General features: G+C 37.0%; 1 protein-coding gene across 6 annotated transcripts in view; it reads left to right on the forward strand.

Moving 5' to 3' along the window:
• The window catches only part of ABCC9 (ATP binding cassette subfamily C member 9), a 128219-nt gene that overhangs the window by 21990 nt on the left and 93506 nt on the right, over positions 1-12723 (forward strand). For all 6 annotated transcript variants that reach the window (XM_053556279.1, XM_053556284.1, XM_053556280.1 and 3 more), the window contains 4 exons: positions 1955-2089; positions 3908-4070; positions 9302-9342; positions 10233-10375. In XM_053556279.1, coding sequence (XP_053412254.1) covers positions 1955-2089; positions 3908-4070; positions 9302-9342; positions 10233-10375 — 482 coding nt within the window. The remainder of the gene's footprint in view (positions 1-1954; positions 2090-3907; positions 4071-9301; positions 9343-10232; positions 10376-12723) is intronic.

Here is a 12723-nt window from a genome sequence, read left to right on the forward strand (position 1 = left end):
TAAGCTTTCTTATAGTATTTCTATTTTTTTATTAAACCATAAACACATAGGTCATATAAATTAATGCATTTATGGGGTATAATGTGCTGATTTCATATAGAATTAGGAACGCGTACATCACACTGGTTAATATATACCTCATCTCATTTACTTAATTATTGTGTTAAGACATTTATACTCTACACTAATAGATCCGACATGTACCCTTGCATCATGCACCATAGGTGTGATCCCACCATTCACCCTCCCTCAATCTGGCCTCTCCCCTCCCCCCCGCTTTCATCTGTTCCATAGTTTTGATACCTAGTATAATATTTTACAAAATCACAAACATTATAAGGTGGTGGGAACACTGACAAGCTGGAGGCCCATTTAGCTATTTATTATGTAAAATAGTATTTTAGGAAAGACACTTTGTTTTCTCCTCCCTCATTGTATAAAAATGTCAAAAGAGGGTGGCGCCTGTGGCTCAGTCGGTGGGGCGCCGGCCCCATATACCGAGGGTGGCGGGTTCAAACCCGGCCCCGGCTAAACTGCAACAAAAAAATAGCTGGGCGTTCTGGCGGGCGCCTGTAGTCCCAGCTACTCGGGAGGCTGAGGCAAGAGAATCGCTTAAGCCCAAGAGTTAGAGGTTGCTGTGAGCCGTGTGACACCACGGCACTTTACCGAGGACGGTACAGTGAGACTCTGTCTCTACAAAAAAAATAAAAAATAAAAAATAAAAATGTCAAAAGAAACGTTTCAGTTTTCCTTGCTATGAGGCTGGATAGTTTGAATTATAATCTCAAATTATGCATCCTCCTAAAAGAGCTTAAACTGTTAGATCTCATTGGATGCCATCTATCACCTATGTCTCTGTACACCACATTTGTGAAAATGCATAAAATATTAAGGAAGTTATACTAATTTTCAATTTCTGGTTTGCCTTTTCATCTTGTAATGGAAAGCCAAAAATGTATGTCATGCACAGTGCTTGACACCAACTAAGATTTAATATATGCCTTGTATTATTTTTATCAAAATGTATTTATAATGAATTAGGTACCTACCTGTGTGGTATAACATAAGGTGCACCCAATAAAAAAAAAAAAGAGTGAATGCATCACAGGTGGCCTGAAGGTCTATATATATATTTTTTGTGCCCCCGGAATTCTGCTATTAAGCTGTTATCATTGGTGCCTGGGTATACATTTTATGCTTAAATGGCATGGATATAGTGCATTAATTGACATTTTGAGTCATAATAAATTGATAATCTTGGAAAAAAATTTTTTTCACGGAGAGAACATAGGTAGCAGGATTCACTTAAGTTTTTAAAGGAAGTTTTTAAAGAAAGTAGCAAGCCAGAGAAGGTCTACATGAGTGGTTCAGCTCTGAGTTTTGGGAAACAATTTTAAAAAGGGAAGACAATTGGCTTTTTAGTAGTGTTGGTTCGGCTCAATCTTCTTGTCCTTAAGAGACTTCTGGAGTCTTTTAAGGAGGTGAAGAGCTTAGATCACTCTTTTGGTAAAAGACAGCCATCCTGGACTCGCATTACGCTGCTGTCCTCCACTTTCCATTCTCTCATCCTTGAATAGCTAGTACAATTCCAAGAGAGTAAAGAATGTCAGATTTATGGTGGATGACAGCACATTCAAGAAAAATTGTTTGTCCTTTTCTAAACTTGAAGACTACTTTAGAAGGTGGCAAACATCATGGGACCCGCTCTGTAACTTCATGCGATAAATTGATTTGACAACAGTTGTACAGATCATCACACTAAAAATACATTCCTAGTATGTAGCTTTCCCCAGTAAATCATAGTAAAACCCAGCTGTCACAGTTGAGTTGACTTCCAAATAAGCTTAATATAATAATTAAGAAGTACTATGTTTTCATTAAAAATTATTTTCTTTCCTGCAGTGGCTCCCACATTCTCATTTATTTACTCTTTCCCATGTGTTTTTTCCCCTAGATCATAATGGGAGTGATTCTGCTCTATAATTTACTTGGATCAAGTGCTTTGGTTGGTGCAGCTGTCATTGTGCTCCTGGCGCCAATTCAGTATTTCATTGCTACAAAGTTGGCAGAAGCTCAGAAGAGCACACTTGTAAGTAACATCTTTGGAAACTTTATTAGAGAAATCTAGCAACCCTCTTTTATTTTTATAATACAGGAAATCAATACATACCACTCAGGATAATTTGGAAATCGTTATTTTTCATTTCACTTAGGCCACAACTGTGTATGGGCTATGTTGCAAAAGCAAATTTTAAAATTGGATTGGACATTTAAGACTTGATTGTTGACTCAAAGTACCAGAATCACAATTCCTGATGACTTAAATTGCCATGAGGTGATGAGGCTTTCAATGTTCTTAGATCACTTGTCTAAAGAATCTTCTAAAGTATATTTTGAAACGGTGGTATGTCAGTTATTGACATGGAAGAAGAGGATCAAGGGGGGCGGCACCTGTGGCTCAGAGAAGTAGGGTGCTGGCCCCATATACCAGAGGTGGCGGGTTCAAACCCAGCCCTGGCCCAAAACTGCAAAAAAAAAAAAGAAGAGGATCAAGGGCCAAATGAAGGGTTAAGTGTGCTGCTTCTGAAATTAAATCTCCCTAGGGTAGACTCAAACCATGTGAGGATCTATAGAACTACATTGAAATGTGTTCAGTGGCACCTGGCTCTGGCTGAATTATGTTACTGGTCAACTTGGCAAGCAAGAACATGCCCAATCATCGACCCATTCTGCTGTCCATTTGCTATGAAATAATTTTATTTGAACAAGAAATAGGTTCTTTTAGAGAAGTATTTGCCAGCATAAAATTGTTGACAGCATGCTTAGAAACTTTGAAGTAAAATACAGTCAAGTCTGTCTGTGGATCAGGCATACAATGTAGAGATACCACTCCTGAGAGAACTGTTTCTCAGGATGATGTTTCCACTGACAAATGAATCGCATATCACTCATTTTCCTGCTGCTTCTCATTATTTCTGTCTGAGCCATATACCCTTTTTACTCCAGCACACAAATATAGAAAGGTGTGGAAGAGCAGTGTTAAAGGGGAGATATGACTATCCCCAAACATCTGTTTTTCATTTGGCTGTTAATACCACACTCACTCACTCACTGAACAATCACTTCACAGGTCTTTAAGACCCTGTAGAGATAATGAGATGGATACAAATTAGGCCATTTGCTATTTTTGCTTTTTACCATTTGTCTTTGGGCTACTCTACTGTCCCTTTTGATAGTTAATAGGTTGTATTATACCTTGCTAGTAATTCTACTTTTATGTTTGGTGTGGAGGAAGCTAAACAGTTGGCTAAATTGAGGCTTGTCTACCACGAACCTCTCTCCAAGTAATCCAAGTTGCTTGTAAATCTAATTCAGGCCTTAAACGAGAGTTTACAAAGAAGTATGTAGAAATCTCTTGAAGTTAAGATAATAGACTCAGTTTCAATAACTGCAATGTGAATGGACACAACATTGTACCCTCACATTTCCAAATAAACAAACTAACTTTTGTTAAATTCATTGGGTTTTTTTTCTTCTTCTAGGTTGGAGTAGATAGCAGGGAGGGAAGAATAGAATGATGTAGATGTCAGGGGGCATTATGAGTCTCTTTATTTTTTCCTTAAGATTATGTCTGTATTATTTGTAGACATTCTTTAAGGAAATCATGCAAAGCTGAAGAAACTACCGTGGAAAGAAACGTTGAGGCCATCTCATTAAACTCTTCCTTCTAAAGCTCAGAAGACTGAAGCACAGAGAGTTTAACTACCTCTCCTGGGAATTTATAGCCTACTTAGTGGCAGAGCCTGTCAGAAACCTAGATCTCCTCAATCCCTGTCCATCACATGGCCCTGCCTTTTTGATTCACTTGGTTGCAGCTCACATTATTTTTTATTCCTTTGTTTTATAGGATTACTCCACTGAAAGACTGAAAAAAACAAATGAAATCTTGAAGGGCATCAAGCTTTTAAAGTTGTATGCCTGGGAGCACATTTTCTGCAAAAGCGTGGAGGAAACAAGAATGAAAGAACTGTCCAGCCTCAAAACCTTTGCACTTTATACATCACTGTCCAGTAAGTTGTTGTTGCTCTCAGAACAGGTGATGAAATAACAGAGCAACCAAAAATCCCATGGTCTGTGTAGTTTACACTGGGATTGGTGAAATATTCTAGTCATTAAAGGAAGACCATTTATTTTCTGGACTCACGTTGTCCAATATTCATCAGCCACATGAGGCTATACGGACATTTAAAGCCTAAGACCAGGGTTAGAGTCAAACAGACTTGAATTTGATTCCTTACAAGTAGTATGGTCTAGGCTATGTTACTTTACAAATGAAAATCTTAGGCTTCTTCATCCATGAAATTAGGCTGGTGATGATAGCAGTATCTGTAAATAAAACCCTCATATCAGCCGAGCTCAGCCTGAGCAAGAGCAAGACGTTGTCTCTACTACAACTAGCTGAGTGTTGTGGTGGGTGCTTTTAGTCTTGGCTGCTTGGAAGGCTGAGGCGAGAGGATCCTTAAGCTCAGGAGTTTCAAGTTGCTGTGAGCTATGACACCAGGCACTCTACAAAGGGTGACAGAGTGAGACTCTGTCTCAAAAAACAAACAAACAAACAAAAAGAAAAAAGCAAAAAACACCTTCATATCAGTTACAGTTGAGATGGATAATTGGTTTTCAGTAAAAATTTGGTTATTGAAACTGATTTGACTGCATTACTATTGATCTTCTTATCCCCAAAGGTCCTTTAATACTATTTTTGATATATTTTTTTCACCTGTCTCTTTGGGAGCTTAGGATATAATATTTTCTTGAATTTGGTAAAGAAAATATATCCATTTTTGAAAACTGAGAAGGAAAAATATATCATTCTCAGGTGAAGGAAACCAAATAACATTTGCATACAATCCCTTTCCCCCAAACACAGATGGTACAAAAAACCATATACGCATTTTAAGAAAAGAAAAAACTGTATTAAATTTGTAATACTCAAGTCATGTTTGACTTCCACGATTACAAGAGATACATGACATAATAAATAAGATAACCAATATTATTGGCATATACTGAGTATTACAATTCTAATACAGTTTTTTTCTTTCTTAAAATGTGTATACTTTTTTTGTCACCATCTGTATTTTCAAGAATTTTTAAATACAAAGCTCTTTGTCCAGAACTCTAATTTTTAAAAAGTAATCATTTCAAAAATATCATTTTCTTTTTTCAGGGTGTTAACTCTGAGTACTCTCAAGAATAATGGGTTCATAGTAGCACAATTCATGCATTCTCCTGATAAGTCGATTTGATCTGTATGTCAATTCTGTAAACCTAGCACTCTGGGAGGCCAAGGTGGGTGGATTGCCTGGGCTCAGGAGTTTGAGAGCTAATAGCTGATTTGATTTGTATGTTAGTTCTGCTCATCTCTGTCTTTCCCAAGTCCTTTAACACCTTAGTATTGGAAGTTTATATATCATTTCTTCTTGATAAAGAGAGAATATGCAGCTTGTATAGCCTATTTATTCTAGCCCTAATGCTTGATGCATTAGAAATGAAATTGAAAGGAATTTTATTTTCCAGCTGCACACCACTGTTAACGTGGTGTGAGAATGCTAGAAGACAGAATGATGGAAATTCACTTGCTCATATAATTCTAATCTAAGCTGATGATCCCTATATCACACTCTTCTCTGCAGGGGGCTGAACTTCTGATGGGGAGAATGAATGCAATAAGAAATAATGATAATTATAACAACAAAAGTGACCACAAAAAAATGTTGACAGTATACTCAGCCAATTAATTGCCTTTAATAATTTTTCGCATATCATTCCATTTAATCCTCACAACAGCCCCATAACTGATATTCTATTATTAATGCCATTCCAGAAATCAAAAGATTGAGGTGTAATGAATTTAAGTAACTTGAACTGCAAACCATCCAGCTGCTAAATGGCAGAGGTGAGACTTTAACTAACCCAGTTTGCCTGTCTTCAAAGTGAGAGTTGGGTTGGTTTTGAAAGACAGATAAAGGAGGAGAGGGGGAGAGGAGAAGAATAAGAAGTCATAAAGAAGTCATAAGGGTGCTGTGATGAACACTCTAGTGCAAATATCCTTAGGGTAATATAATTTTATTTCTTCTGGGTAGATACCTAATAATGGGATTGCAGGATCAAATGAAAGGTTTACTTTTAGATCTTTGGGGATTCTCTATACTTCTTTCCCTAGAGGGTTTATTAGTCTGTGATCCCACCAGCAGTATAAAAGTGTTCCCTTCTCTCCACATCCACACCAGCATCTGCAGCTTTGGGACTTAGGGATGTGGGCCATTCTCAATGAGGTTAGGTGATATGTCAGGGTGGTTTTGATTTGCATTTCTCTGATGATTAATGACACAAGAATGGAAAAGCAAGTATGTCATTCTAATATGAAACAAATAGATAAACTACTGTAAGTCCACATGAGAGAAAAATACAATTAAATTCCAGGGAGGGAGAGGGAGGGCAGGAAAGGGGAAAGGGATTGGTAAACTTTCACCTAATGGACACAATGTAATGGTATACAGCATACCCCCTGGGTGAAGAGCTCAAATACAACTTGAACTGTACCTAACAAATGCAAACAAAGTAACACAATCCTTTATACCCTCATATTAATCTGAAATTTTTAAAAAAAAGAAGTCATAAAGGTAAAAATGCATGACCTTGTGTTCATCATGATAGGCAGCAGGAATTCTTGAGTCAATGGAGCAAAATATTAGTTTGACCACTTCCATTTTTATTATTTGACCAAATACAGTGTTGTTAATGGTTAAGAGGTTGAACTATGTGAATGAATAGAGTTGGCTGTAAATCTCAGCTCTGCACTCTGTAGTGGTGTGGCCTTGAGCAGGTTACTTATATCTTCCTAGCCTCCATTTCCTCATCTGTAACATGGAATGATATTATCTACCATGTAGCATTGTAGTAGAGATTAAAGTAGATAATGAAGGATGCAAGTGTTTATTGAGTTCACACCCTATTCCTGGCACAATGTCAAGTGTTTTATACTCATTACCTCATGTGAAGCACCTGGCAAATAGTCTGGTGCTCAATAACCTCTGTCTCTCAATTTCTCATCTGAATATTGATTATAATAATAATACTTCTGATGAAGGTAGGTTTGAGAATCAAGTGGGGGAGTGAATGTGACATTGTTAAGTAAATGTTAAAATATCTTATGAATAATATTGTAGAACATGCAAACACCAAATGAAAAATACAAGTGAGAAAAAGAAAAAATTCAACTCTATAGGATAGTGGTTACCCTTGGGTCCTTGAGAGCAAGGGAACTTGAAATCAAATTCTGACTCGGCAGTGTGTGTACTAAATAACGTTGGTTGGTTACTTGTTGAATTCTCAGTTTACGTGTCAGTTATCTGGGATGTGTTCATGGTTCCTTAGAGAATTAAATAAGGTACTACATGTGAGGTGTTTACAGAAGCACCAGAAACATAAAAGTACTCAAGTAACGGTATCTACAAATACCAGCACAAGTGAAGATTCATTTCTACTTTTATGAATTGGGGTTCTCATCACTTGAGATAATATTTTAGGGAAAAAATTTCCTCATCTCTGTATCAAAGGTCATGTATCATCGATGGGTTTTAATTCATTAGTAAAGGCAAAACAACACTATTTTACTTTTCACTCTTTGCTTTGATAGTGTTTTATGTGGAAAGTAGAAAGAACATGGGTTTTAAATTGGAAGATAAAATAGTAGTTATCCATCCCAATTATCCATCCCAAAGTAGAAAGAGCTGGGTTTTAATCCAAGCTCTATCACCACTTTATTAATAATCTTATATGTTATCCTTCCCAAGCTGTTATTAGTTTATTATTGTGTAGGGTTGTTATAACCATTAAATAGGAGAATGTATATAAAATGCTAACGTCATCCCTCAGTAATTGTGAACTGCTGAGTAGCAGCAGAACACTGTGGTACCAGCGCAGACTGAGGAGCCTGACAGCCTGGGTTGGAAGCCCATCCTGTGGCCTGGAGCTTCTCATTCTCACCTTTATATTTAGATTGACATGTAAATAGTTTTTAATACAACAGTTGTTGTTCCTGTTCTTCCTCTTCAAGAGGAGATTACTTAAAGATCAAGAATATAAATGAATAGGGTGGTGCCTGTGGCTCCAAGGAGTAGGGCACCAGCCCCATATGCTGTAGGTGGCGGGTTCAAACCCAGCCCTGGACAAAAACTGCAAAAAAAAAAAAAAAGAATATAAATGAATAAGTAATGACGAGGGTAAGAGGGACAATACACTTAGGTAACAGGATGACAATAACCAGAGGAAGAAGCTCAAGGCAGAGATGTGGCTCCGTCTGTGCTATTATGGAGCTCAGGTCAGCGTTGGTATTCCCAGGACGGTGCAGACTTTGTATTTGATAACTAAGTCACGTCTGGACCTGTGAGAACACACTCAGATTCTGTTCTGTGTGCAATGGTAAGGATATTTCAGGAAAGCAGATGATTGTTTAAAAATCCTGCCTCCCTACCATCAAGAAAACTTGATTCTACCTCCCACTCTGCATTGCCTGGCTCCATTACCAAACAATTCACTGAATTTGGGGGCCCTTGGTCTTTAAAATTCTACAGTTCATGAACTGTATGACTATAAATCATCAACTTGGCTTTTCATCTTTACTATTACTCCCCAGACTACTATTTTACCTTCCAATTTGAGTTTTTCTCCTTTCAGCTGAGCAGCTCATGCTCATCAGATGAGAGTGAAATACATTCCTGCAGAGATATCTAAACAAGCACAGAGTTCAGGATCTGGAGTTATTTTACTAATTGAAAAGCCTGTACGTGATCATTAATATCGCTACTGGAAAGAGAACTGGAAGATGTCAAATTCTTATTTTTAATCTGTGTAATGATCCAATGTTTATAGATGTAATCAGTTGAGTGGACCAAGTACATTGGGGCTGTAAAGCCTCTCGAGAATACACATGTGTTAAATCTATAATTTGTATAATTAAAGGATTATTTTATCTGAATTCTGTTGTTTGTAACATTTCATAAAAAAATTCAATAAAGAAAAGCAGATTCTGGTTAAGACTAACATGTGGGAGCTCACACAACTGCAGAGCAGGAGGTATCAGCTGGGAAATGTTTGTGGCCTCCAGAGAAATGTTATTTAATACACTTTGTCTTTTCTGTCTTCAATGGAAGTTAAAGTAATAATAGATGATTAATTAACGTTACTGAAAATGTTTTCACCGTTCAGTGAAACTAATGTATTTGATTTCTTTCCACAGTCTTCATGAACGCAGCAATTCCCATAGCAGCTGTCCTTGCTGTAAGACATTTTTTTTTTTGCCTTTAGAAACTGAACCAGGTCGGTGCTTATAAATGATTTATGAACAAGAGTGTATGAGTAGTCATATATATGACCTCACCGCAGCAACGTCCCTCTGTGCAGTCTCCATTACAATATCTCTAATCCAGTGTTTCTCAATCCTGACACTATGGACATTTTGGTCCAAATAATTGTTTGTGGTAGGGGGCTGTCCTCTGCGTTAGGATGCCAGTAGCACCCTCAGTCAGAACAATGAAAAATATCCCCAGCTATTGCCAAGTGTCCCCTGGGGAGCAAAATTAACAGTGGTTGAGAATTAACTGTTCCAATCTCAATGACCTGGTTTCCAAATACTCTTACAACAGGATAGAACATCAACAACCAGAAAATGTTAAATAATTACATAATAGTTCACACTAATATGGCAAACCCAGAAACTAGTATTATCTGTAGAAGTGTAAATAAGTCTTCACTGTACATCAATGCTGGCAGTTTTAGTAAAGGTCAACAATAGGAACTCTAAAACCAGAGACTGTTCTCTTTTCTCCTGTAATATTTTAGTACTGGTTGGGAAGAGGTTGACTGTTAAACTCTACGTTCTCCACCCGTTATTCTCCCTACTCAGTAATTGGACAGAAGTCCGTTTCCTAACCTGTAAATAGAATCTATCCTGACTTTCTCTTCAGTTTATTGCTAGCATGACATGTAAACCACAAAGTACTCACCAGGAGCAAGTGTTTGTTTAGTTAGGGAGTGTCCAATAAAGCCATTGTTTTCGTAGTTACAATGGACATACTGGCATTGCAGAAGATGTTAGGTTTCTAAAATTGAATATAAGCCTGTCTAGAACTTTCTCCAGCGTTGACTAAAGGTCTCCTTTCTTTGCACAGACGTTTGTGACCCATGCATACACCAGTGAGAATAATCTAAAACCCGCAGAGGCGTTTGCGTCCCTGTCTCTCTTCCATATCCTGGTCACCCCGCTGTTCCTGCTCTCCACGGTGGTCAGATTCGCAGTCAAAGCCATCATAAGGTACGCACTCAAGTATCTGGAATTCTTTGCTTAGTGATTATTTATGATGATGGTGTGCTTATGTGAATGAATTTGAAAAAAATATTAAAAAAAGAACATTAAAATCACTGCCTGGAGACAGCTATCGTTACAATTATGGTATGCTACTTTTCAGGCTTTATTACATAGAAGAAATTTTAAAATAAAAATTTTTAAATGTATTCATGTTTTGACTCCTAATTTCCCTTGTAGTTTTTATTATATTATTACTGCCTATGTAATACTCCATTGTTTGAAACTTTCTAACTTATTTAATGATGACCTTTTTATTAGACATTTAGAATGTTTTATTTTCTCCCCAACGTAAATAACACTTAGGGAAACACATTTTTCTTTGTCTTTGAACTTTTCTCTTATGATTTTCTGAGGTTGGATTTCTAGAAGTGGTGATACTAGGTCCAAAAATCTGCATGTCTTTTTTTTTGCAGTTTTTGGCTAGGACTGGGTTTGAACCCTCCACCTCTGTTATATGGGGCTGGCGCTATACTCCTTTGAGCCACAGGTGCTGCCCTAATCTGCATGTCTTTAAGGTCCCTGATGAATATGTCGCTTTTCACTTTTATTTTGCACTGAGATGGTGGTAGGTCAAAAGGGGTACCATTTTTAAGATTTTTTTCTGTGAATACAGCCATAATGTCATAGTATTTTCTACTAAAGCTGTGCTAGTTTACAATGCCACCAATTGTGACAGAGAGTACTCGTATCAACACGTATTTATTGTTTTAATTTTAGTTTAGTTCAAAAAAGAAGTCAAAGCTCATAGTCTATGAAAATGGAAATAATTATAAAACCATTTATTATTTTTCTCATTTAAAGATGCTTCTATAGTTTTTTCAACCAGTGTAGACTTTGTCTCACTTATAACTTACTATAAAGCACAATTATAAAAATAGATGTCATATGATAATGACCATTCACCAACCATTTGTACTTACATTATATAAATAAATGTGTACCAAACTGCATGATACTACACTGCCTATACCCTTGTCTGCATGTCCCATAATCTATCATAAATAAGATTGTTTTAAAGTAGTATGCTGCTTTTTTGATATATAATTGTTATAAACCCTATACAACCTCAGCAAGTTTCATAAACAGTCATTATCATCTTCATTTTGGCCTTTGAAAGAAAAGCCAAGATAACTCAATACTGAAGAATTGGAAAATCAAGCCAGTCAATATATGAAATATGATGTTTCCATTGACAGTAATGTAGACCATCTCTTATAAGCTCTTTTAAAATGAGCTGATTTTCCCAATGTCTTCAAGTCATACAATTAACCTGGTGACCTCCTCCTAGAAAAAGTGCTACATACTTCCCTGCTGAATATCACCACAGTCATTTACAAAGCGTTACCCTGGGCCATCTGAGGATCATAGTGATATTCGGTAGGACGTGTGTAGTACTTTTTCTAGAATGAGTTCATGAACTTAACTGTCAAACCTCATATGTGTTGCTAAGAAAACTAGTCTTTGGTATTCAAAATACCAGAATCTCCATTTTTAGGCAATAGTCTACCCTGGCTTAATAATGGCTTAATACCAAATAACATTCAAATGCATGTAAATTATCTTATCACAAATGCAGGTCTGATAGGATATGACAGTATCATAACATAGTTTCAATCTTATTCTCTAAGACATGTCATTGATAATCAAGTCTTAGCTGTTAGTGTTTAGGGCTCAGGCCCTCTGGACCCCTAAACACTAATACCCTAATTTTCTTACTGCTCTGCCTTCTGAAACACTTCTGCAGATCACTGACTGCTTTTTACAGCACCACTTCCAAATTAGGCAGTGCTCTGGAAGGGAAGCTACTTCAAACAATAAAATTGATAAATGGCCAGAGTCTGCTATTTTGGTCCTTATTTTCATTTTCTACACTTAACAACTGTCCCTTTCATGGTTGCACTTTTTATTGGAATTTGACTTGGTACTACATGTGGAAATAGAAAGTTGTTGATAACTTACAGTAGATAACCCCTCTGAAATCAGGAGGTTATCAAACATCTAAAGGACTGTAAGAGTTGATCTAGAAAAAAAAAGAAGAAGAAAATAGTCCATGGGTGTCCCTGGAGTCCATAATAAATAGTTCTACAGTACTAAATCCTAGAGTCAAGGGTGGGTATCCCCTGTATACTTCTGCATAGCACTTGCCCTTCTGTATGTCTCAGGGAAAAGGCATTTGCCAGTTTGATAAAGACCAGTCTCTTTGCAGGTTCAGTTCCAAATATTCCAAGCCATAGACCAAATAGTATCTGCTTATAAAAACTTGCTTCTCAAAAATGAGTTTCAGAGGTTGAATT

Source organism: Nycticebus coucang, chromosome 12 (genome assembly GCF_027406575.1).
Source record: "Nycticebus coucang isolate mNycCou1 chromosome 12, mNycCou1.pri, whole genome shotgun sequence".
Classification (NCBI taxonomy): domain Eukaryota; kingdom Metazoa; phylum Chordata; class Mammalia; order Primates; family Lorisidae; genus Nycticebus; species Nycticebus coucang.